Below are 25861 nucleotides of genomic sequence, written 5' to 3'. Positions count from 1 at the left end.
TGGAGTCAAGGTGAATTTGTGCTTTGGAGAGACTATACCCAATCAAGGAGGGCTTTAGGCAACCTCGCATGGCAATTAGCGCATGAGAGTAGCTACCCAAGGACTTTATACTTCGATGTACAGTGTTTGATGACTTACAAGGGTATATTCAACAAAAATAATCTCTAGGAACAGTAACCCATTCATACATGACACATGCAATGTATGCAACGCTTCAATAAATAAAAAAATCCACCATTTCGCATAGAGTAGCAGTAAATTTCAGACCTAGATAGCAAAAATCCCAGCAACATTCATGTGATATGATAAATACAAGAATAAACATGAAAAAGAAATCAATTACATGTACACTAAGTATATCTAATCATCAAATCATGACAAGAATGAAGCTCCAAGACCAAGAGAATAGTATCCAAACATCAAAATTAATCCATGAAACCAAACTCGTCCACCAAAAGGGAGTGCGAAATTCTCCAAGTAGCTACTAATTCCAAATCCAAGTGATGATGAGAGGAATGAATGAGCCTATCATCTATTTATAATTTTATACAACTCTAAAGGGGATTCAGTTTGCCTAATTGGCCTAATTTAGCCCCAAATAATAAAATAATACATAATAATGACATGACTTGGTGACAAGCCCACCAAGATAGCTCAATAATACAAAGAATAACCTCTCAAGAGGGAAAAATAATGAATATGATGAGTCGTTGGGCCATTGAGGAGGCCTAATGGAGTCCAAATGTGCCAAGTTGAGTGAAAAGGCTCCAAACATAGTGGACAAGGGGTTGGCCCCTTGTTTTCCAAGCAAGTCACATGTGGTGCTCCCAAGTGGGTGTGGGGGCACAATGACATCCTCATGGGTCTCCAAGTGGATCGATAATGCCTGTAAACCATCTGTAAGGGCTAGGATGATGACATAAGCCCTCCCTTTGTCTCCTGCAGTGAGACACATCCTCATCTGGACCCTGTAACATCTGCTAAGTGTATGGTGCAAGTGTGGAGCCGGCTGGGCATGGTGAACTAGGTGCATCATCCTCATCCAAAAGGTGGAACACGAGCAATCAATGAATGGTGTTGGGGTTCCATGAAGTGCTGTATGCTATGGTGGAGGCCCATGGCTCTCTACCCTGACCCTACAAGTACCAATGTGACCCCTCTGGAGGGCTTGGACCCCTTATAGGGTGACCAAACCCCAAATGAAGACCCACTTGCAATCCTGCATAAGATCTATCGCGTCCCCTTGCCCTCCAATACAACAAGTCTTTAGAGTAATTAAGTAAAAGAACTTACAAATCATGGAATCAATTGGGCACTTCATGGTGGCATGCTCTTCCATAGTGGACTTTGGCATGTACAGGTGTCTCCAAGCTCAATAAGGGGGTTAACCAAGGACCCCGTTAAAGTCCCCCGTTAAAGTGGGTGACACGTCCATGGTACATCCATCAATAGGTAGGTGGCATGTGATATAGTGATGGAACAGAGTGGGGATCAGAAGAAAGCTCTAGGACACATGTCATGGTACAATGGTAGCTATGATGAGGGAAGCCCACACTTGGGTATATGAGTGTAGGAGCGAACACATCGTGGTACTTTTGTTTTTCCTTCTTTATATGCCTTTTGCCTTTGATTGATTTTTCTTTATAACTGCTTGGGGCTCCAGGGGATGAGAGCATGAAGTGTAGGATATAACAATAGATACCCTCTTTTAAGTTGGGCCAACTCATTGCCCACCAATGGTTGAAACAATCATGAGTTCCTTAGTGTGAAGGGGGCTCATCTAGGGCCCATAGGAACCAGGGTGATGGCCATGAATGAGGGGTAGAGCTCATGTTTGGCTTTTTACCACGTGCTAAATTTGTATGTCCCGACCATCTTTTACACTTTGTGATACATTTCCTGTTGTAAGTGGCCAAATTATGCTTTTTTTTTTTTTTTTTTTCGCTGCATCAACCTCAGGGCATCGTTCCAAGCTTGACCCAAAGTGTGGACAAGGGGAGGGGGAGGCTAACCCTATGTAGACCCAGTGGACACATGTGGACTTGGCGGGGGGGTTGGAGTAATAAATGTGGTTAAAATGAGTGGAAGGGAGTGACATATATGGTGTCGGGAAGTGGGACCATGCGACCAAAATCGGGATTTCCCATTTAGTGCTAGCCCTAAAGCTAATGGCTAGTAAAGGAGATCCCACGAGACTAGGATATAAGGCTAACCACTGAATCGGGCATAGGAGACAAGAGTACAAACCTAGCCCACTTTTTCTGTTGAATCCCCCCACCAATCCATGCCCAAAAGTGTCCATGATAAGTAAACAAAATTACTCAACTAAACGAATGAAAAATCATACCTTTGGGGTTGAGAGACCCACCTTCAAACATACGATCATAATATATGGCCGAGGGACCACATGGCTGGCTGAGGTGGCGGAGATAGTGGCACATTGAACTATCTGGTGGTTGCAAGGGATTGTTGGCTACCGGCTTAAGGCCACCTTGGAGAATTTTTTTTGCTAGGGATATTACCCATAGGTAGTGGGTAATAGGGTATAGTGCTCGTAATGTACGCAAGGAAGTGGTAAGTATGAAATGGGGAGAACAAGACCATGCTATCTTAGTCAAAATTTCCCAAGTAATGCCCTTTTTAAAGCCATGGGCCATTAGGGGAGGTCCCACTGGACTAGAGTTGAAGATTAACCCCCATTTAAGGTGAGGGAACAAAACCACAGTCAAAACCCTTCCTTCTTCCAAGTCACCAATAATACATGCCAAATGCCCAAATGAAAAACAAGCATAAGCACCTGATTGCACAATGAATAACATACATTTTGGATCGGATTGCCCACCTTCTAACATGTGCTCTTGACAAATGGGCGATGAAACATATGGCTGATGCAGGGGGCGGAGATAAATGACACATCGCATCGGCTATTAAGTGGCTCTCAGGGGCTGTTTGTGTTGATTTCTAGTAGCATCGGATGTGCTCTAAGTCACAAAATATGCAGGGAGGCTTAGACACATTTATTCTCCAATACCCAGAAATCGTTTTGGGAAATTCCACTCGGAGACAGTTTTATTAAAATAATTAATTATTTTTAATGGGACCCTAAGTTTAAACTTAGGAAATTAAAATAATTAAAGGGTATTAATCTAATTGTGGGTGTAACTTCTAGAAGAAGAAGAGGATCAAGCCAAAATGATCTAAGCCATTGATTAGAAGTTAATCTGGGCCGTTGGTGGTCCAACAGAAAGATATAAGAAGAGGCTTGATGGGCACTTGGAGAACACGTAGTGAGATGATCAGAATTTCGATTTTATGAAGCAAAGCAGTTGCCGGAGAGATTTTCGATAGTGATCTTTTGCAGAGAGGGGCATGGATAGTGTCCGAAGGGAGATCTTTCTTGGTCGAAGAATACTCAATAGAGAAGGCAGAGAGAGATCCAACAGTGGCAATGTAGAGCCAAAGAGGCTGAGGTAGGCCCACACAAAGGCAGCACAAAAGCGAAGAGGGAATCCAAAAATCAGCTGAAGGAATCGATTGCAGAAGCCAAAAGCTGGAAGCTGGGGTGTGAGTTCGGAAGGTGAAAATAGAATCTGCTGAGCGACAAATTGATCAGCTGAAGGGTGTCGCTGTGCCCAGAGGGTGTGACGCTGGGCTGACGTAGTGACTGCGCAGAGGCAACTCATTCAGTGGCTGGATCAACCAGGATTTCCAGTGATAGTGTGAGGTAACCTCACTTATCTCTTTGTCAGTGATTTTCTCTGTAACCGGATTGCCGGGAAGGCATCCAGAGATCGTATTCAGAAATTACTATCGCATAATAATAAAACCCTTAGAGCTGCTGCACTGGTTTTCCCGCATTGGTTTTGTTTCCCGGGACATTTGTCCAAAAATAACTATGTAAATGTGTGTTGAATAACTTTCTTGTTCAGTTTTTTGTTTCTGTTTTGTATTTAAATGGTGAAGGCTACAGTGTATTCGTTTCAGCGTTTATTGTAGGAAACAATAAATAATTTGGTTAAGTAATTAACAAATAGGAGAAACGTAATCAGTTGTTGCAGTAGGAATTTGGGCATCCAAATTTTCACATGGTATCAAAGCTGCAGGTGAAACATGAGAACAATGCCGGAAGAGCCCAACACTGAAGGAAGAAGGGAGTTCGAAATTCCTGTAGAGGCAACAATTCAAATCCCTAGAGGGTTTGCACAGTCACGCCATGAGGGCAAGAAATTTGTGGTAAATCTCTCTCTAGGTGAGTCGACAGAGAGGTAAGATATCTAGATCGAAATTTGTAAGCAGTAGAGGGAGCAGCGCAACAAAAGCTTTAGCTAAGAGGGATTCCTGGTGTGACGTTGTTTTCTACAGGCAATTGTTGGGCAACCTCAGAAGGAAGAAGAGAGACACTTGAGGGAATTGCTTCCTTAGAGGATTCCTAGCTAGGGAATTCAAATTCTTATTTGCTGAGCAACAGCAGGAGAGAGGAGGTCATTCGACATTTCGTTTGGCAGAGATGGCAGCCAGTGGACTGAGAGATCAGGATAGGTTGGATGGGGCATCCAACTATGTGATCTGGAAGGCAAGGATGTCATGCCTTTTGGATGAGAATTTTCTCAAAGTCTACGTTGACAGCGTGGTAGTTGAGCCCGCGGATCCAGACCCGCTCAAGAAGTACAAGGGATAAATGGCGAAGACCAAAAGAATGATCCTTGACGGAGTGAAGGATCATATAGTCTCTCACATTGCTAGCAGAAACATAGCCAAGGAGATGTGGGATGCTTTGTGGATGTTATATCAGGGATCTTCCGAGCAGTGGAAGATGTACTTGGTGCAGAAGATGAGATCTATGCAGATGCAGAAGGGGGAACGCATTGATCTGTTCCTCATGAAGCTTCAGGAGACCCGAGATGAACTAGCAGCTGTGGGGTCAACACCTCAAGGTTCCGAGATGGTAAGATTGGTCCTAAATTCAGTATCTGAGGAGTGGCAAGTCTTTGTCCAGAGCATCCTAGGCAGGGCGACTTTGCCAAATTGGGATGAAATGTGGGCAACTCTTAAGCAAGAGGAGTTGAGGAGGGACTTGGTCAAGTGTAAACTTGACGGAAGTAGCAACAGTGGGTCGAAGCCCAAGGAGGAGGAAGAGAATGCAGCGCTCGCATTCAAGGGGCAACGGGAGCAACAAAAGAAGAAGAAAGATGTTTCAAAGATCAAATACTTCAGGTGTGGTGAATTCGGTCACTGCGCAACATAGTGTCTTCCCAGGAAGAAGGACAAACATGAGAAGCATGATCTGAAAGTTGCAGTCGCGAAGATTGAGGAGGAGAAGTTCGCCATGACAACCTAGACATCTCCAAGAGGGAGGTGGGGTGATATAGAGCTGTAGTTTGAAAGTACTACAAATGGGCAGGATCCTTGAGGAGCTCACTTCTCGGATCAGTTCTTTGCTACAGGGGCCCTGATTAGTAGTAGTAGGATGGACCGGTGTCAGTTGGTGCGAAGGAGTGCCGGAGTGACAGTTGCAGTGGCTAGTAGCGCCAGAGATTGAGCAACATAAAGCAGAGTTGGCAGCAGTGCATATGGCACAGAGCAGAGGTCAACAACAATGCAGAGGCTTCACAGGGTCAGCGTAAAGACTAGCAGCAGTCAAAACTCCAACGAGATGCATCATACTGAACACCAGTTCAGTAATTTGGGATGCTTTTCCTTTGGTGATGCAGTAGCAATAGTAGTTGGAGAAGGTTGTAGTGTAGATGTAGTTGGCAGTGGCAGTGGCAGTAGCAACACAAATGAAAAATTGAGAGGGAGTTGCAGTACAGATAAGTGTTGACAGTGGCAGGGTCAACAACAGTATAGATGAAACATTTGCGCAGTAGTTGGTGGACAGTATGTCAAACAGTAGCAACATAGAAGGAGATGTTACAGAACAAAGTGATGGTTCAGCAGGGTGCATTGCTAGAGCACATTTGTCGCTAAGAGGGAGTGTTGATTTCTGGTAGCATCGGATGTGTTCTAATTCTCAAAATTTGCAGGGAGGCTTAGACACATGCATTCTCCAATACCCAGAAATCGTTTTGGGAAATTCCACCTGGAGTCAGTTTTATTAAAATAATTAATTATTTCTAATGGGACCTGTTGACCACCATGTGTCAACTACCCATAGCAGTACACCCCCTTTTTTGCAAAAAAAGGGACAGCGCTGGATTGACATGTCTGTGCCATTCGATTGTCATCATCTGCCCGATTATGTTATGTTGTAAACCCAGTCTGCATGTGTAAATTGTAAATAATCTTAGCAGATCTGAGTCATATATGTAAATTGCCTAGGCAAACCTAATTTTCTAGTGATAATCTATGTTCTAGAAGGTTTTTTGTCTCACCGACCTATGGTTGGTAGAGTTTTCCTTCAGCGTAACCCCAAAGTCGGAATGAATTTTGTCATTAGAATCTTAGGGGAATCCTAGTGTGCTTCGAGTCTATGTAAAAGTAATTTGGAAATAATTCTAACTATTTGGTTAGGTTATTACAAATTGCTTGATCTGCTAGATTATATTTGCGTTGCAGAACTGGGTGGTCTATGAGGGTCTATGTCAAATGGGTTTTCCCCTTTAAGATGTAAAATTGTAAAAGTCATGATGTAAAGTGTCTTAGAGGGTTAGAAAATGTTTTAATCCCCTCATAAGTCCTAAGTCCTAAGTCCTAGGTCCTAGGTGATTTTTTCCAAAGGCTAAGTTCGAGGATTCAAAAATAAAAAAATAAAAGATATAAATAATAAAAAATTAAAAAATGACTAAAAAAATAATAAAAAAAAATGACTAAAAAATAAAAAATAAAATAAAATAAAATTTAAAAAATAAATAAAAAATTAAAAAATAAAATAAAATAATAAAATAATAATAAGTCAAAGTTTTGAGAAAATAAATGTAAAGTTTTAATTTTTTAATATATTAAAATGCATTTAAAATTTCGACGGATGAGATTAAAAGGGATTTTGATCCTCATTGACGGTTGAGATTAGTTTGACATGGATCACTTGAACTAGCTTTTGGGAATTTTTCCTTTAAATAGGGTGTTAGGAGTCATTTGAGATCAGATTCGATCTGAGTCGTGTGCTAAAGAAAGCTCTCTTGTAGTCATTTTTGTGCAATAAAGAAAGACTTTGGGGTTGAAAATCTTGCTGGTGTTACTCTTCTGGAAATGCTGTAAGATGTTTTATTTTTGTGCATAATTTTATTTTCAGCCATTGATGATAGCTTGATGAAGATTGATTCAGACATAGGTATCTTGTTTGATCTCTGGGGTTTGAATGATAGTTTAGATTCTGAAATATAATGGTAGGTATCTCCATTTGATCTGGATTTTACTTTTGTTTTCTCCCTCTATGTTAATGGTTGATTTTAAGCTGTGCAGGAGATCTCTTTTTTAGATTAACGGGCGTTCCGGGAAGTTCTCGGTTGAACCAGCCAACTCTCGGATTGTGTTTTCTGAAAGAGCTAGCCAGTTTTGATCCCAGGCTTATCATTTGATTTTTTTTTTTTAATGAATGCATGAAGGGATTTATGAAGTATCTCACATTAAATTTAAATTCTGAAAATATTACTATGGATTATTGACAAATCTGCCTACTTAAGTGTCGAAAATATGTAAATATTGTAAATTTTTTAGCTGGTTTTAGGGTTTTCAGTTTTGTTTCTTGCACATTTTACTTCTCGGCGTTCTGTTTTTGCCATTGCAGGTTGCAGGTATAGATTTTAAAAGTTCTTCAAGGTTTTCCATCAGGCAATCAGGATTTCCATTATGCAATCTGAAGCAGGAAGGGTTTAAAGGTTTCAGTTTCTCTGCCGCTCAAGGAAATTTTTTATTTTCTGACAGAAAAGCTCAATTTTTTTTATGCTATCCGGATCTACAAACCTTTCCGCGAGCTGCCTGGTCATTTTCTGCCATTGCTGTCCAACTTTCTCCATGTTGCTCATCTCACCCAACCCCTCACGCAGCTCTTTCATCATCTGCGTGTTTCCAATCCGAAACCTCTCCACCTGTATATCTATTCCTTCAAAACTGCAGTTGCATCCACCCTCGCCCAGCATTCTCCTTTCCATTCCGCTTGCTCCATTTCCTTTCACGCTAAAGTCTACCCACCTGCATGCTGCCATATTCAAGCTTCACACCCTCGTAGTCATCCTCAAGCTACACGCAGCTCTAACATGCGTTTCCGGCCAGGTCCTCACGCAGCCATATCGACCCTCACGCAGTCCTCCTTCCTCGACTTGCTATTTCCGTCGTGTCTCTCTCAGCTCTCTTGCATTTTCCTCGCTCTATTACGTTCTCTTCCATACGCACATTCAGCCCATACCTATCGCGTTCCTCCTCAAAACTGCTCAGCTCACTGTGTCCTCCCTTTGCTCCACGCATTTCTCTCCCTACGCTGCCTTCAAACGCAGCTTCTCACCGCTGCTCCTCACGCTGTCGCTGCCGTCCAACCTTCACGCCAATAGTCTTCTCCTCATTATCTTGTAAACCTATGTTCACTTGCACATCAAACAACGTCAAATAAAAATATTTGAAAGCCTTTGATTTGATCTCATTTTATGTGTATACGCATATCAGAAATTTTTTATTTATTAGATAGTCCTTTTTTTTAGTTAATATATATATATATATATATATATATATTTTCAATTTCAGTTTTTTTTTTTGTTTAGTTGTTTTAACTTTTCATTAAAAAAAAATATAATAAAAATAAAAATTTCAAAATTAAATTTTTGTTTTCATTTAGATTTTGTTGATGAAAATAAAAAATCTGAAATATTTAAAAATCCTAAAACATTTAAAAAATATAAAACTAAAAAAAAATCATAAATGGCTTAAAAAATATAATGGTTCCTTTTCATTTTTTTTTTTGAGGATCTTACTTTAGATTAGACTTTAGTTTAGATTAGATTTTATTTTTATTTAGGATTCTAGTTTTGTTTTATTTTGACTTAGAATGTTATAGAAATATATAAAAATTAAAAAAATTTGGAAAAGTTTAACTAAAAATTGGAATTTCATTTTTGGTGTCTTTTGTGGTATCTATGTTCCATTTCTCTATAGTTAAGTGCACTCAAATGTTTATTTGAAGTTAACTATGTGAAAGTGGTAACTGGCCAGCATTTAAATTTTGTGATCATTTAAAGCATTTAATTTTTCTGGAAGTTTAATTGCTGGATCTTTTTTAAAGCATTGTGCGTTTATTGAATAACTTGTATCGCTTGGGATATTTGATGATAAATGATTGTTTTACAAGGTTCATATTTCTGCAACATTTGATAAATAATCATTTAATCATTAACTCCATAAGGCACTGGTACATTAATTTCTAAATCAATCAAGTGCTAAATCGCCTTGCTGTGTCTCCCAACCCAATTGGTCCACAGTTGGTCTTCATTCATCCCATAGGGTCTACCCCCTTAGCCTTGGGAGATGGCTTAAACAGAGAGATCGGGGATCATGGTGATAGCCCTGGTCTAACCATTGTCGTGACAATCTGTGCGACAATAGGACCCTAAGTCTAAACATAGGAAATTAAAATAATTAAAGGGTATTAATCTAACTGTGGGTGTAACTTCTAGAAGAATATGAGGATCAAGTCAAAATGATCTAAGCCATTGATTAGAAGGTAATCTAGGCCTTTGGTTGTCCAACAGAAAGATATAAGAAGAGGCTTGAGGGGCACTTGGAGAACATATAGAAGCTCAGAAGTTCGATTTTCTGAAGCAGAGCAGCTGCCGGAGAGATTTTTGATAGTGATCTTTTGCAGAGAGGGGTAGGGATAGTATTCGAAGGGGGATCTTTCCCAATCGGAGAATACTCAGCAGAGAAGGCAGAGAGAGATTTAGCAGTGGCAACGCAGAGCTAGAGAGGCCGGCGCGGGGCCACGCAAAGGCAACGCAGAAGCCAAGAGGGAATCCAAAAATCACTTGAAGGAATCGATTGCAGAAGCCAAAAGCTGGGGTGTGAGTCCGGAAGGTGAAAATCGAATTTCCTAAGCAACAGATTGATCAGATGAAGGGGTAACACTGTCCCCAGAGGATGTGATGCTGGGCGGACGTAGTGATTGCGCAGAGGCATCCCAGGGCAACTCATTTAGTGGCTGGATCAGCTAGGATTTCCAGTGATAGTGTGAGCCTTGAGGTAACCTCACTTTATCTATCTTTCAGCGATATTCTCTGTAACTGGATTGTTGGGAAGGCATCCAGAGATTGTATTCAGAAATTACTACTGCATAATAATAAAACCCTCAGAGCTGCTGCACCGGTTTTCCCGCATTGGGTTTTTCCGGGGACATTTGTCCAAAAATAACTGTGTAGATGTGTGTTGTATTTCTTTCTTGTTCAGTTTCTTGTTTCCGTATTTTATTTAAATGGTGAAGGTTGCAGTGTATTCGTTTCAGTGTTTACTGTAGGAAACAATAAATAATTTGGTTCAGTAATTAACAAATAGGAGAAACGTAATCAGTTGCTGCAGTAGGAATTTGGGCATCCAAATTTTCACAGCTGGCTGCTTGCCGGAAGAGATAACTAGGATAAAAATTCTCCTATGGGGTCACCACTTTTGGTGGGTAACAGTCTTTTTACAATCACCTTTTTTACCATCAGATCCTGTACTGTATTATGTTTTAACATCTTAGCAGAGACAGCATCTTGGAGCTTCCATAACCAGTTTGTTTTCAATGCTTTGCCTATAATTGTTTAAATTTTGAAAATAGTTGAGAATATTTGGCAATATCTGAATATGTTAACTCTATTAAATGCAGTTTTTTTGGTTGTAATATTCCACAAGCAATAAGGTGTTTGTTTTCTTTTCCTAAATTTTGAAGAGCTGAAGTTGTAATTAATCTTTATGGTCCTTATTCCCCTTATTTGTTGGTTATAATGGGAATAATCATATACTGACCTCTTGTGTTTCCTTCTCTGCAGGTTGATCAAATTACTTTTTTTGTGTCCCTGAGCTAAAGTGTTTTAGCTGGCATACATATTTCCATCCATATATGAAGTAACATGCAGATTAGTTGGCTATTCTTATCAAATCTGGGTCTTTCTGGATATCCATTCATCTCTGTTGCAGAGTCACACACATCATGCAATGGAAGTGATAGATGGCTAGAATTTGGCTTATTCACGGATAGTGTTCTTAATCGTTCTGGGCAAATTCGTGTCCCTGGATGCTTGGCTCTTCAAGGGGCTGTGGCATCTGTTGCTCAGGTGACAGGAGGATTTCTTTTCTCGTTGAAGCAGAGGACTTTTGGTCCTGCTGTTACTTCTACAAAATCAGGCTGTTCACAAGATTCCAATTACAGAAATTGTCTTTCCCATAATGGACTTAGGAAGACATGTACAAAATCTGATATTGTTAATGGAAATATATCTAAACTACAGGCAAATCCTGTGTGTAAAGCAGATACACTCTCTGATATCCTTGGGAAAATTATGTCAATCATGGGAGGAAATCTACAGAATGAATATGAGCTCTCTCCATCATATTCTGCGGTGGCTCTTGCCACTGCACTTGTTCCCTCATTTGACGATTCGTAAGTGTAGTTTGGACTCGTCGCTTTGAATATTCTATGGGTTTATGCATTAGATAATGTCTACTTAACAGCCAATTTAAATGCAAAGTACCTCGCATTTAATAGGTTACAACCAAGTTGAATTTTTTTTTGCTAATTATTATTGTGGTTGATGGTTGAAGGTCTTCCAAGTTATTGCCCATTCCAGTTGAAGATACAAATAAGGAAATTAAGAAAGAAAGGCATGAATCTTTACGAAGTTTCTGTGAAGTTCAGGGTCATGAAGAATGGGATAAGCTTTACTTGTCTCTGAGAAAAGATGGTTGTGTCAGTGATGTAACAGAGCCCAGGACTGGAATAAGATTTCCAACAGCTCTTATTAGTCACGATTGTGGAAGAAGCAACAGAAGTCCAATTTCCCAGGTTAACTCTACATCCTCCAATCTTCTTTTCTGCATTCACATGTTCTATCCATAACATTACAGTCATCTGTGCTGTGCTACCAATTAAATTAGTTTTTGGAAATCCTTTCTAGGAATATAAATAAACTGATAAGAGTATGCTGACTTGAAACTAATAGCAAATGGTGAACTTTAATTGGTGTGAACCTGTGATGTCTTTTCTGACTCAAATTCAGGCATGTCACAAGATGCCTTCCTGTTGAAGTCAATAAGAGATAGTAGATCTCTGGTGGTCTCTTTACCAAAACCTAATTGAAATAAAATAAATCTTCAGTTTGATAGCAGCCCTTAAATGATAAACAAGAAAATGTTCACATACCATAATTCACAAAGATACCATAACGAGAAAAAAAGGGGTGAATTCTTTGCAGGGGCCCTTAAAGTATAGATGAACTTCACTTGAATGAGATGATTTCACAGAGATGTGGTGTATGTATACCACTCCACTATGGTTAAGATGTCAGCCCCAAGGAAGAGACTAGGCTGGTCTTAGCCCAAAGTAGAAAAAATCAATTAGTTTTATACAATAGTGGGTTTAACTACCCGAAGGTTGGCCCATTAAGGGCCTCAACTACCAACATAGTGGACTGTCACATGGGCGCAAGTGAAGATTGGCCATATATTCTCACACCTCCCTTAATCCAAACTGGGAGCAACGTGAAATGATATTACAATACATCATGTTTCCCCACTTAATTGCAGCTCAAATATACCCATATGTGTTTGTAGACAAATGAAGGTGGGCTTTGGAAGAGACTTGGTGAAGATATCTGCAAGCTGATCTCCAGAAGAAACAATGATTGGCACAAGGTTTCCTTGAGCATGAAGGCTATGTTCCATTGAGTTTCCGGGATGGGGAAGTGCGGGGATGGGAAGTCACACTAGGGGTTGTGGGAGCACCCCCAAATTTGAGGAAAATACAGAGGGGATGAGGGGACATCTGGGTCCCTATCATAGGGGTCCCCATCACTAAAATTTAAAATATAAAAATAATAATGATAAAATCTCAACAATAACAATTCATTCCATGCAAATTCATCATTGTGAAATCTAGTCGAAATGCTATAATCTTGCCAATCCCGAAATCTTGAAAATTGTAAAGTTTGTTGAATTATAAATGGGATGTGAAATTCTACTTTCTCCATATGAAGTCTGATGAGGTTGGAACCACTCTCAAACATCCTGAAACAATTAATGGTATGGTTAAAATTTTAAGTAAGAGGATAGAAAAGGTAAAATCTAGGTGGAGCGCTTAAGCATCCCCATTCTAGGGAAGTGGGGGCACTCAGACATCCCACTTCTGAGGAAACATGTCCCCCACACTGGGGAAACATTTTGCCGAGTTTCTCTCAAAAGGGGATGTGGGGAAATGTTTCCCTAGGCATCTCTCCATTCTCGGAGTGTGGGAAATGTGAGGGGTGCGCTCCCCACCCTGGGGGACTTGTCCCCGTGGAAAGCTTCATGGAGGTACTATTACCCACCAAAAGTGGGTGACCCCAAGGAGAAGTTTTTATCCTATTCATCTCTTCCAACCATCAGCCAGTAGCCCCTAAGAGCCACGTCGAAGCCGATGTGACGTGCCATTCATATTTCTGCCACTTGCATCAGTCATATGTCTCCTTGCTCATTTGTCAAGAGCACATATTGGAAGGTGAACTTTCGATTAAAAGGTACTTTATCCATTTTGCAATCAGGCGCTTATGCTTGTTTGTATTTGGGCATTTTGGCATGGATTATGTGGGGTAACTTGGAAGAAAGAAGGATCTTGGCCATGATCTTGTTCCCTCACCTTAAATGGGGGGTTGATTTTCAATCCTAGTCTAGTGGGACCTCTCTTAATGGCCCATAGATTTAGGAAGGGGCACTACGTGGGAAACCATGATTGAGAGAGCATAGCCCCATCTATCCCTATTCCATACTTACCACTTTCCATCTTCTATTACAAGCCCTTATTTCACCTCTCTTCTTCGGGTTCAACTGATCGTTGGTTTGATGGGATTTGGCATCGACGCATCCTTATAATTGGGTAGGGTCTGGAAATGCACCTTGGGAGGTTGATGCAACTAAAAGAAAAAGAAAGAGCATATGATGACAACAAGAAAAACAAAAGAAAAATCAGAATGTAAAAGATGGCCGGGACTTACAAATTAACATGTGGGCAGAAGCCAGGCATGAGCTCTACCTCTCTCATATAGCCATCACCCGGTTCCTGGGCCAATGTTACCCTATCTCATAGAAGACAAGGAACGCTTGCATGCCCGACCCTTGATGGGTGATGGATTGCCCCATCCAAGGGGGCAATAATGGCTATACATCATACAAATCAAGCTCTCATTCCTTGAGCTACGAGTAGTAATACAAGGGAAAATCAAGAAAAAGTAAAAGGTAATATAGAGGGTGGAAAAAACAAAGATCGAGGTAACTCGTGCACCCACGGTTGCTCCCTCCTCACATCTACACACCCAAGATGAGGTACTTTTTAAGTTTGGCAACTCAGTGACAAATTCCAACCATGGGACTAGATTCCTCTTCTTGAGAGAACCAATTTTGACTATTGAAGCACTCAATTTGGATAAGGGAAAGTGTATTTATGAAGAAAAACCCACATATGCACATTTGATCAGGTCGACCCTAAAGCAAATTGGACACCCTTGGAAGCATATAATTTTAAGTGACCTCAAACTCATTTGGACATCATCATCACATATCATGTCTTCTTATTTTTGGAGTTTCTTTCTATCTAAAATCGAAGGTTGAACAGGAATCGCGAATGGTGAACAGGAAGTGCGAAGGTTGAATAGGAACTGTGAAGGGTTAACAGGAACTACGAAGGGTGAACAAGAAGTCTGCGGGTATCTTTGATTGCATTACCTTGACTATTGACACATATTTTATTATGGATTTAGGCTCATTGTACTCTCCGTTGAACATTTTTATGACAATCTAATAGAAGAAGATTTTTCAAAGGGTTTTCCCCCTTGTGGGGTTTTTCCCTGGTTTTTGACCAAACCTGGTGTCTCTTGTTGATGAGTTGATTATCTCCGTTATCATTGCATTTACTGTTCTATCTTCAATTACTATTGATGTTTGGAAAGATTAATTGTTTTTGAAAAGATTGCTAATTGAAGGAGTGAATTGGGCTAAAAGTAATGGAAACAACATAGAGCATTGTGAAAATTAACATGGTATCAGAGCTAAGGTAAAGGAAAAAAGGAGACAAACATTGAAGCAATCATCTTTGGAAAGTTGAAGGAGCCTATCTAATCAAGTCAAGATGTCTTCCTCTTTCTTCAAGGAACATGAGAAGTTGGGTGACTCATCTAACTTTGCTGCATGGAAGATCAGGTTGGAGATCATAGCTAACAACAATGATGTTTTGGAATACATTCAAGGAAAAGTACCTGAGCCTCTGGAGAATGCTTCCGTTACTGCCAAGAACAAGCACAAGAAAGGTGAGTTAAAGGAAAAACAAATTATAGCTGATGGTTTACAAGATAATTTACTTTCATATGTTGGAAATTTGAGAAATTTTAAGGACATGTATGATAAGATAGCTGACATGTATGAAGTCAACAATTTGAATGAAATCATCTCCTTGAAAGATCAACTCAAAGACATGAATATGAACAAGGGAGAGTCTGTGCAATCCTACATTATGAGGATATCTCATCTTAGAGATCAATTGCAAAGAGTTGGAGAAACTGTGCCTGACAGGGAATTGGTGATTGTAACTCTTAGAGGTCTCCCTCCCATTTGGGAAACCTTCATTACTACTATAAGCAACAACAATGCCTTCCCGTCATTTGATGAGATTGTTGGAAAGCTCACTCAAGAAGAATCAAGGATGATATCAAGAGGAAGGATTCAAAAACATGAAGAGGGAGAGTTCGCTGCATTCGTCACTCAAAACAAGAAGAAGAAAGGAAAAGGAGGTCCATCAAATTCAAGAAAGCCTCCTCCTCGAAATGCAAAGAGAAGGAATGATAGAACATCATCTCACATTGAATGCTACAATTGTCACAAGAAGGGTCATTATGCTCGAGATTGCCCCAAGAAGAACAATGGTCCATGCTACAACACTAGAAGCAACAATAACAAGTTTGATGATCGAAGAAGAAGAGATGACTGAAGGAATGATCGTAATGGAAGAGATGAAAGAAGAAGAGATGCTCCAAGTGACCATGAAGAAGATCATCATCCTCAAAAGAAGTCAAGATACTCCAGGTATGAAAGTAATGTTGGCAATCAATTTGAATATATTCTTATTTCTGCCCTTACTAGTTCCTCTCCTCTAGATTCGTGGGATAGTTGGTTGGTTGATAGTGGGGCCACTCATCATTTCTCTGGGTATAAGGAAGTTCTCTCTAATTTGGTAGAGAGGGAGTCAAATTTGAAAATTATTCTTGGAGACAACTCCACTCATCCCGTTAAAGGCTTTGGGTCCATCAAATTCCATTTGGAGTCTGGGGAATCTGTTGTGCTCCATGATGTGATGTATGTGCCAGGATTGAAGAAGAATTTGGTATCAATATCTGCTTTGGAAGACAAAGGGATGAGGGTTGCCTTCATCAGGGGAAAGGTTCTTACTTGGCCTGTTGGATCACCTATGAGAGATGCATTCACATTGGGATTGAGATTTGAAGGACTCTATAGGGTTACTGGAAGACCTCTTCTAGCATTGGTCCATGATACAAATCATCTAAGCGAGCTATGACACCGAAGATTGGTGCATTTACATTATGACGCTCTTCCGAAATTGAAGAAATTGGTTTATGGTATTCTTGATGTTCAAGCCCAACATGATGGAGTATTTCCAAGTTGTGCCAGTGGAAAGAAGATCCTCCATCTCATTCATTCAGAGTTATGTGGTTCGATGCCCGTATATTCTATTGGTGGCCATCTCTATTACATCACTTTCATCGATGACCTTTCAAGAAAGACGTGTATATATTATTTGAAGCACAAGGATGAAGCCTTCGAAACATTCAAGGAGTTCAAATCTTTGGTTGAAAATCAAACAGGGAAGAAAATCAAGATATTCAAGTCTGACAATGGTGGAGAGTACATTTCAAATGAGTTCATCAATTTCTGCAAGAAGGAAGGTATCAAGAAGGAGATGATTGTGCCCTATACTCCTGAACAAAATGGAGTAGTTGAAAGAAAGAACAGGTCTATTGTAGAAGCTGCCTATGCCATGCTCCACAATCAAAAGTTGCCAACGTTCCTTTGGGGAAAAGCTATGAATGCTGCCATATATGTTCAAAACAGGGTGCCTCATCAAGCGTTGGACAACAAGACCCTCGAAGAAGTTTTCACAGGTGTCAAGCCTGATGTTAGCCATCTCCGTATGTTTGGCTGCCTCGTATATTTCCATGTGCCGAAGGAAAAAGGACACAAGTTGGAAGCCACGAGAAAAAAAGTTACGCTTGTTGGATATTGTGAAAATTCTAAAGCTTTTAGAATATATATTCCTGGTCAAAGGAAGGTTGAGATCAACATGGATGTAACATTCAATGAAGATGTTTCCCTTGGAAAAGCAAGGGACCTTCCTTCGCCTCCTCCTCCTGAGAAGAAGATTGATGATATGGATATTTTAGATGGTCCTTCTGTATCTGAATTTGAGACATATATTGTTGATGATCCCATGGAGCCCATGGAGCCATAGATCCTCCACGATGTGATCCTCCTGCCAAGAAGAGGTCACTTTGGCTTCGTGACACATTACAAGATGATGAGAGACGAGTTCTTGTTCGAAGATCATTCAAAGAAAGCAAGAAGCCATGTAGGTACAAAGGATATGTTGCTGCCATGAGCACTATGATTCAAGTTGAACCTCCCACCTTTAATGAAGCCGTGAAGATCGATTTTGGAAGGATGCTATGGCCAATGAATATGAATCAATCATGAAGAATGACGTCTGGGATGTTGCACCGAGACCGAAGGGGAAATCCGTGGTGACTTCAAAGTGGCTATTCAAGATCAAACATGGACTTGATGGTAGCATTGAGAAATATAAAGCAAGGTTCGTGGCCCGAGGATTCTCCTAGAAAGAGGGAGAAGATTATGATGACATATTTGCTCCTATGGCTTCATATACAACCATTCATTCGATAGTTGCTCTTGTCGCAAGTCAAGGATGGACCTTACATTAGATGGATGTGAAGACAACATTCCTCCATGGCATGTTACAATAAGAAGTGTACGTTGAGCAGCCATAGGGATTTGAAGTAGAGGATCGAAAGACACATGTTTGCAAGTTGAAGAAGGCATTGTATGGTTTGAAGCAAGCCCTTAGAGCATGCTACACCTGCATAGACAGTTATTTGGTGAAGTTGGGATTCACAAGAAGCAATGCCGATCCTAAACTGTACTTCAAGGTAGTCCAAGGTATGTCGTTGATTTTGGTTTTATATGTTGACGATCTATTTTTGACAAGTAGTGAGCCCTTGATGATCGAGTGTAAGAGGGAGCTAGCCTCTAAATTCAAGATGAAGGACCTTGGACTCATGCACTACTTTCTAGGCCTTGAGGTGTGGAAAAGGCCTGGTGAGATTTTCCTTTCACAAGGAAAATATGCCGTGAAGTTGTTAGAGAGATTTGGAATGACAAAATGCAAGTCCTTGCGCACACCGTTGGAAATGAATTTTAAGAAGTTATGTGGAGAAGCTACAAGACTTGATTTGGCAAATCCATCCGAGTATAGACAGTTGATTGGGGCTCTGATGTTCTTAGTGAACACCCGTCCAGACATATGCTATGCAGTGAACACATTGAGTCAATTCATGATTGAGCCTCTCCATGCACATTGGATCGCTACCAAATACATTTTGAGATATTTGCATGGGACGATCACCCTTGGTTTGAGATATTTTGCTGGAGATGTTCGACTTCATGGATATACTGATGCTGACTGGGCAGGAAACGTTATCGACATGAAGAGTATGTCTAGATGTTGTTTTAGTCTTGGATCTGACATGATATCTTGGATGAGAAGGAAGTAAAAGTCCATAGCATTAAGTACTGCTGAGGTAGATTACATTGCCACTAGCATGGCTAGTTGCGAAGCAGTTTGGTTGAGGAAGTTCTTTGGGGAGCTATTTGAGTAGGTCTTGTTACCCACTACCTGTGGGTAGTATGGATAGGAGAAAATTTTCTCCTAGATGGTCTTCAATCGGCAACCAACAGCCCCTTTGCTGCCACCGGTTAGCTCGATGTGCCACTATCTTCTCTACATGAGCTAGCCATGTGGTCCCTTGCCCATCTTGTTATGATCGTATGTGTGAAGGTGGGCCTCCCGACCCCAAAGGTATGACTTTTCATTAGTTAGTTGAGTAATTTTGTTTACTTATCATGGACACTTGTGGGCATGGATTGGTGGGGGGATTTGGCAAAAAGAGTGGGCTAGGTTTGTACTCTTGTCTCTTATGCCCAATTCGATGGTCAACCTTGTATTCTAGTCCTATGGGATCTCTTTTATTGGTCATTAGCTTTAGGGCTGGCACTACATGGGAAATTACTATTTTGGTTGCGTGGTCCCGCTTCCCGACACCATATACATCACTTCCTTACACTCATTTGAACCCCATTCATCACTTTTCCCATCCGGGTCCACATGTGTCCGTTGGGTCCACATAGGGGTTAGCCTCCCCTCGCTTTTCCACACTTTGGGTCGGGCTTGGAATGATGCCCGGAGGTTGATGTAGCAGCTAGCTAAAAAGAAAAAAAACATAATTTGGCCACTTACAATGGGAAATGCACCGCAAAATGGAAAAGATGGTCGAGACATACAAATTTAGCACGTGGGCAAAAGCCAAACATGAGCTCTACCCCTCATTCATGGCCATCACCCAGGTTCTTATAGGCCCTAGATGAGGCCCTTTCACACTAAGGAACCCATGATTATCTCAACCTCTAGTGGGCAATGAGCTACACCACCTTAAAAGGGGTATCTACTGCTATATCCTACACTTCATGCTTTCATCCCCTGGAGCCCTGAGCAGTTATAAAGAAAAATCAATCAAAGGCAAAAGGCATATGAAGGGTGGAAAAAAAAGGTCGGGGTAACTCATGTACCACGATTTTCACCCTCCTATGCTCATATACCCAAGTGTGGGCTTCCCTCATCATAGCTACCCTTGTACCATGACATGTGGGTGCGTTCCCTTGATTCCGCCTCTGCTTCATCACTATATCACATGCCACCTACCCATTGATGGATGTACCATGGACATGTCACCGCCTTTAAAGGCTGAAACCACCTAATAGGGTCCTTGGTTAACCCCCTTATTGAGCTTGGAGACACCTGTACATGCCAAAGCCCACTATGGAAGGGCATGCCACCATGAAGTGCCCAATTGATTCCATGATTTGTAAGCTCTTTTACTTGATTACTCTAATGATTTGTTGTATTGGAGGGCAAGGAGATGCATTGGAACTTATGTCGGATTGCAGGCGGGTCTCCATTTGGGGTTTGGTCTCCCTGTACAGGGTACAAGCCTTCCAAAGGGTCACATTGGCACTTGTAGGGTGAGCGTAGAGATCCATGGGCCTCCACCATAGTATACAACACTTCATGGATCCCCAACACCATTCAATGATTGCTTGTGTTCCACCTTTTGGATAAGGATGATGCACCTAGTTCACCATGCCCAACCGACTCCACACTTGCACCATACACTTGGAAAATGTTCTAGGGTCTAGATGAGGATATGTCTCACTGCAGGAGACGAAGGGAGGGCTTATATCATCATCATGGCCCTTATAAATGGTTTGCAGGCATTATCGATCCTCTTGCCCATGAGGATGTCATTGTGCCCCCACATGCACTTGGGAGCACCACATGTGACTTGCTTGGAAAACAAGGAGCCAACCCCATGTCCACTATGTTTGGAGCCTTTTTACTCAACTTGGCACATTTGGACTCCATCAAGTCTCCTCAGTGGCCTAATGAATCATCATATACATTATTTTGCCTTCTCGAGAGGCTTTTCTTTGTATTATTGAACTATATTGGCGTGCTTGTCACCAAGTCATGTCATTATTGAGCATTGTTTTATTATTTGGGGCTACATAAGACAAATTAGGCTATTCGAATCCCCTATTGGATTGTATAAATAGATGAGAGGACGATCCATTTCTCTCATCATCACTTGGATTGGATTAGTATTTCTTGAGATATTTTCACACTTTTTGGTGGGGTGAACTTTTTGGAGTTTCTTGATGCACTATGATGTTTAGATTTTCGCTATTGTCTTTGAAGCTTCTTTCTAATGCGAAATTGATGAATGGATATACTCTCTCTCTCATGTAAGTCAAAATTTTGATGCTATTCTTGTTATCTTACTTGTCAAATGCATATATCTTGTTATCATTATTCTTGTATGGGTTAATGTAATGTGAAATTCTTTTGGGACCTTGAATAAGTGATTAAATGCATGCCTTGAGCTTTGAGGGATTGGGTGAATGTTCTTAGAAGCACCTCTTAGGTTGAAGATGTCGAAACTTTGTCTCCTTCGCAAATTCGAAATATAAATCCCTATTTACCTAGTTGCTGCCCTTGGAGAGGCTAGCAAAGATCAATTAGGGTTCCTTAGCTCACGAAATTTCTAAATCTGTGTATCTTGACTCCATTAAGCCCAAGAAATAAGGCATTGATCCTTGTGTCCCTTTAGTGGTTAAATTTACCTCTCTTTTCTTCACTTTTCCAAATTCTAGGCCTAACCCTAGAGGGTCACCTAGGGCATCCAACAAATTTTATTGTAGCCATTCAAACCCCTTGTTTTTTGATCCACTAATGTGCTGGGTTTTCCTCTGAAGGTCCTCCAAGTTTCAAGCAAATCCAATGGTGGAATCCCGAGATATAGCAAGCCATAGCCATAAGACCAATTCTTGCCCTAGGTTGATGTGGGTTAGCGTCTTCACTTGGATCATTGCATTCAAATCTCAAAGGAAAAACTTGTCTTTTGATCCTATTCTTTCCCCTAATCAGGTCAAGTCCCTTCTTGGTTGATCAAATCCATATCCTTGACCTAGTCTGGGTTCACTTGGGTTCTTTGGGGTCCCACAACTCTACAACTCAAATTCTACAAGGATTGCATAGAATCCATTTCTCCTTAAAGATCCTTAAGTCTAGGGAGTCCCTTATCAAGGCATATCCTCTAAACCTAGGCTCAAGCATCCTCTTGGCCCTTCCTAGAGAGCCCATCACCTTGATTCTTAAGAAAGTAAGCCATATAATCGAGTCTCTCTTCTAAATAGGTCCTAGGAATCACCTTCCATCCATTGATCTATTCATCCTTGTAATTCCTTTCATATCGGGACTCCTCCCATTGGTGAAAGTCCATAAAGTGCAGGGAGCCTTAGTTGAGGTGACAGTGGGCTATTGCTCCATTGTTGCCCCATACCTAGTAGTTGCTCTATAGGATCCCCTCCTAGGACCCCTGCTAGTTTGAGCGGTAACAGGTCCTAGACACTACAGTGATATATTGAGGCATCAAGAGTGGGATCCGTTTGGCATAGAATCCCATATTTCATCACAAGTCCAAGCACATTGAGATTCGATATCATTACATTCGAGACATGGTGCAAAGAGGAGTCGTTAGACTCCATCATATATAGACAAATGAACAAATTGTAGATATTCTCACTAAGGCTTTACTGAAAGGGAAGTTCTTGGTCTTTAGAGAGCAACTTGGATTGATGGATGTGACCCCTCTGATAAGGGGCATCACTGATCGAGAACACTGAGCCGACTCTTCCCCCTTGTCTGAGCTCCCAGGGTGAGGAATTGAGATGGAGGGCTCTTGGGGTTGAGGGATCTCTGGACAATAGGGTCATAGATGTTGCCTCCCTATTTGTCACCGACAGGTTCTGAGATGTTAGCTCCCATATCTTGGTCTATGCAGAGTATACCCCAGTTGACATCATACTGACAATCTAGGCTTGTTGGGATTACCTCTCCCCGTTTGGCCAACGGGTTGAGAGCTTAATTGGGGTTGTACAACCCAAGTTGATTATGATGCAGGTGTTCTACCACATGACTCTTGAGGGTCATTGTTGGGAAGATCAGTGGGCAATAAGATGGGTTGAGATGTGCTCCCCTATATCACCTATTGCTCGATATGGGGTTGTAGATTTTTAGCTCCCCCATGAGATTCTGGGTTGAGATGTGCTCCCTGATGTAGTTTCAGGTTGAGATGTGCTTCCTGATATTGTTTTTGGATTGATATGTGCTCTCCGACATTATAGAGGGTGGTAGCTAATGCTCCCCGATTCTTCTTCTTTAGATTTGAGAATGTTTCAGCAGATAGAGTTGAGCAGAGATGGGACATGATACACATGACATGATGTAGTTGGAATTTCTCCCTAGATGAGAGGAAATGTTAATTTTGGCAGCTTAGTGACAAATTCCAACCATGGGACTATATTTCTCTCTTCGAGAGGACCAATTTTGACTATTGAAGAACCCAATTTGGATAAGTGAAAGTGTACTGATGAAGAAAAGCCCACATATGCACATTTGATCAGGTCGACCCTTTAGCAAATTGGACACCCTTGGAAGCATATAAATTTAAGTGACCTCAAGGTCATTTGGACACCATCATCACATATCATTTCTTCTTCTTTTTGGAGTTTCTTTCTATCTAAAATTGAAGGTTGAACAGGAACTGCGAACGGTGAACAGGAACTGTGAAGGGTGAATAGGAAGTGCGATGGTTGAACAGGAACTGCATAGGGTGAACAAAAACTGCGAAGGGTGAATAGGAAGTGCGCAAGTATCTTTGATTGCATTATCTTGACTATTGGCACATATTTTGGATATTGGTTGGTAGATTTGTTGAACAAGTCAAAACTTTGACTTTGATTATTATTTATGGATTTGGGCTCGATGTACTCTTTGCTGAACATTTTTATGACAATCTAATAAGAGAATATTTTTCAAAGGGTTTTCCCCCTTGTGGGGTTTTCCCTTAGTTTTTGACCAAACCTAGTGTCTCTTGTTGATGTGTTGATTGTCTCCTTTATCATTGCATTTACTGTTCTATCTTCAATTACTGTTGATGATTGGAAAGATTAATTGTTATTGAAAAGATTGCTAATTGAAGAAGTGAATTGGGCTAAAAGTAATTGAAACAACATAAAACAATGTGAAAATTAACTGTACTCTATCATATCCTTTCCCTTTGACCATGGAATATGGTCATTAAGTCTTTTCCCTTCTGTTCCATCATTATTCACATGGCACTTATCGATTGAGGGGTGGACCAAGGACATGTCACTTCCCTTTGGGGGTTGGGAACACCTAATAGATAGTCTATTAACTATTCCTAGATAGGGAAGTAACACCATTATGTGACTAGGGCCTTGTTGTCGCACAGAATGTCTAGGCACCGCGACAACCCTTAGATCGGAGGTTGTCACCCTGATCCCCAATCTCTCCGTTTAAGCTGTCTCCCTACAACAGGCTAAAGGGGATAGACCCTATGGAAAAATGGAATGAAGAAGAACTAGTTGGAAACCAACTAGTTCGGGAGACGCAAGGCGATCAAGTGCTTGATTAAGATTTAGAAAGACTTAGGATTTGATTAGATTTTAAATGATTGATACCAGTGCCTTATGTAGTCAACGATCTTGCTAGGGAAATTAAGATCAAGTAATCGATTAACAACTGCTGCTGAGATGAATGACTATCTTATATGAAATGCAGATCCTAAAACTAATGTGAGATGCAAGAATCTTGGTTAATTTTAGTTTAAATGCCTATTTAAATCTGAACCCTTCAATCCTTTCTGTGTCGAGTCTGATTTCGTAGTAATTGGTAGAGAGAAGATCAGGAGAAGCACACTAAGGTGTGATTAACGATACCTCTCCTGAACTTCTAATATACAATGTGGCTCTGACCACTGCAAGGTCATTGTTTTAAGTACTATTAAAACAGGCTTCTCAAGAAAAGACGGATGGAGATCTATCTGTCTATTGACCAAGCTTATTGTTGGAAGTAAATTTTATCTATGCAAAATTAACTTATATGCAAATGCACCGGAAGATGAGATGAAGTTTGAGTCGAGGATGGGAAAACACTTATGCCGCAAAAGCCCTCAATTACCCAAATGAAATGCTCGCCTTTTTTTTAGATGAAGACTTAGAAAATAAACTCTTGAAGATATTATAGTTAAAACAACAGCTTATTTCAAATCTTCTTGATACAATTTAGCTCAAAGAGAACAAAATTCAATATCAATGTCAACAGATTTTCACAAATATGCTTAGCTTAGGAGACAAAGATGCACAATCTATTGTAATTCCATGACAAGATTCTTTAATAAATGCTTGAAAATATTTGCCAAATGTCTAACATGTAATGAGCATTAAATAATTCAAGCAATGACAATGGATTTTAATAGATGCAAGATATTCAACAGATGCACAATGTTCTAGCAATCAAATTTCAAGAGATCCAAATACTTTAAACAACCACGAAATTTAAATGCTAACCAGTTTCGATCCTAGATTTAAGATGATTTTCGTTAACTGCCCAGATCTAGATTTAATTAACCTTTTCAAATAGTTAGTATGGTTTAAAACAATTATTGCACCTCGACCATAGAAAAACATGTATTTAATAACATTAAGGAACTTCAAATTTAAATCTTAATTATTCCTTAGGCAATAACTAAAGGAGTAAAACAAATCAATGGGTTAAAAAATTGAAATTTTTAATGGGCCATAGGCCACATTAAAAATTTTGATATTTAAGCGAAAACCCCTTCAATATATTTTAAACTCCTTAGTCACCAGAGCTTTTTTAGACTTTTGAAATTTTAAAATGTTTTAATGTTTTTAAGATATATATATATATATA

The 25861-nt window shown here is 40.4% G+C and overlaps 1 protein-coding gene across 8 annotated transcripts in view; it reads left to right on the top strand.

Moving 5' to 3' along the window:
• Positions 1-25861, top strand: part of LOC149256019 (fatty-acid-binding protein 2-like) — a 262035-nt gene that overhangs the window by 89751 nt on the left and 146423 nt on the right. For all 8 annotated transcript variants that reach the window (XM_089460637.1, XM_089460636.1, XM_089460635.1 and 5 more), the window contains 2 exons: positions 10950-11560; positions 11722-11962. In XM_089460637.1, the coding sequence (XP_089316763.1) occupies positions 11031-11560; positions 11722-11962 (771 nt within the window). In that variant the 5' untranslated portion in view covers positions 10950-11030. The remainder of the gene's footprint in view (positions 1-10949; positions 11561-11721; positions 11963-25861) is intronic.

Source organism: Pinus tabuliformis, chromosome 7 (assembly GCF_031772625.1).
Source record: "Pinus tabuliformis cultivar Carrire ecotype Pingquan chromosome 7, CPIR1, whole genome shotgun sequence".
NCBI classification, from domain to species: domain Eukaryota; kingdom Viridiplantae; phylum Streptophyta; class Pinopsida; order Pinales; family Pinaceae; genus Pinus; species Pinus tabuliformis.
This window is presented reverse-complemented; position numbering and strand designations above follow the sequence as displayed.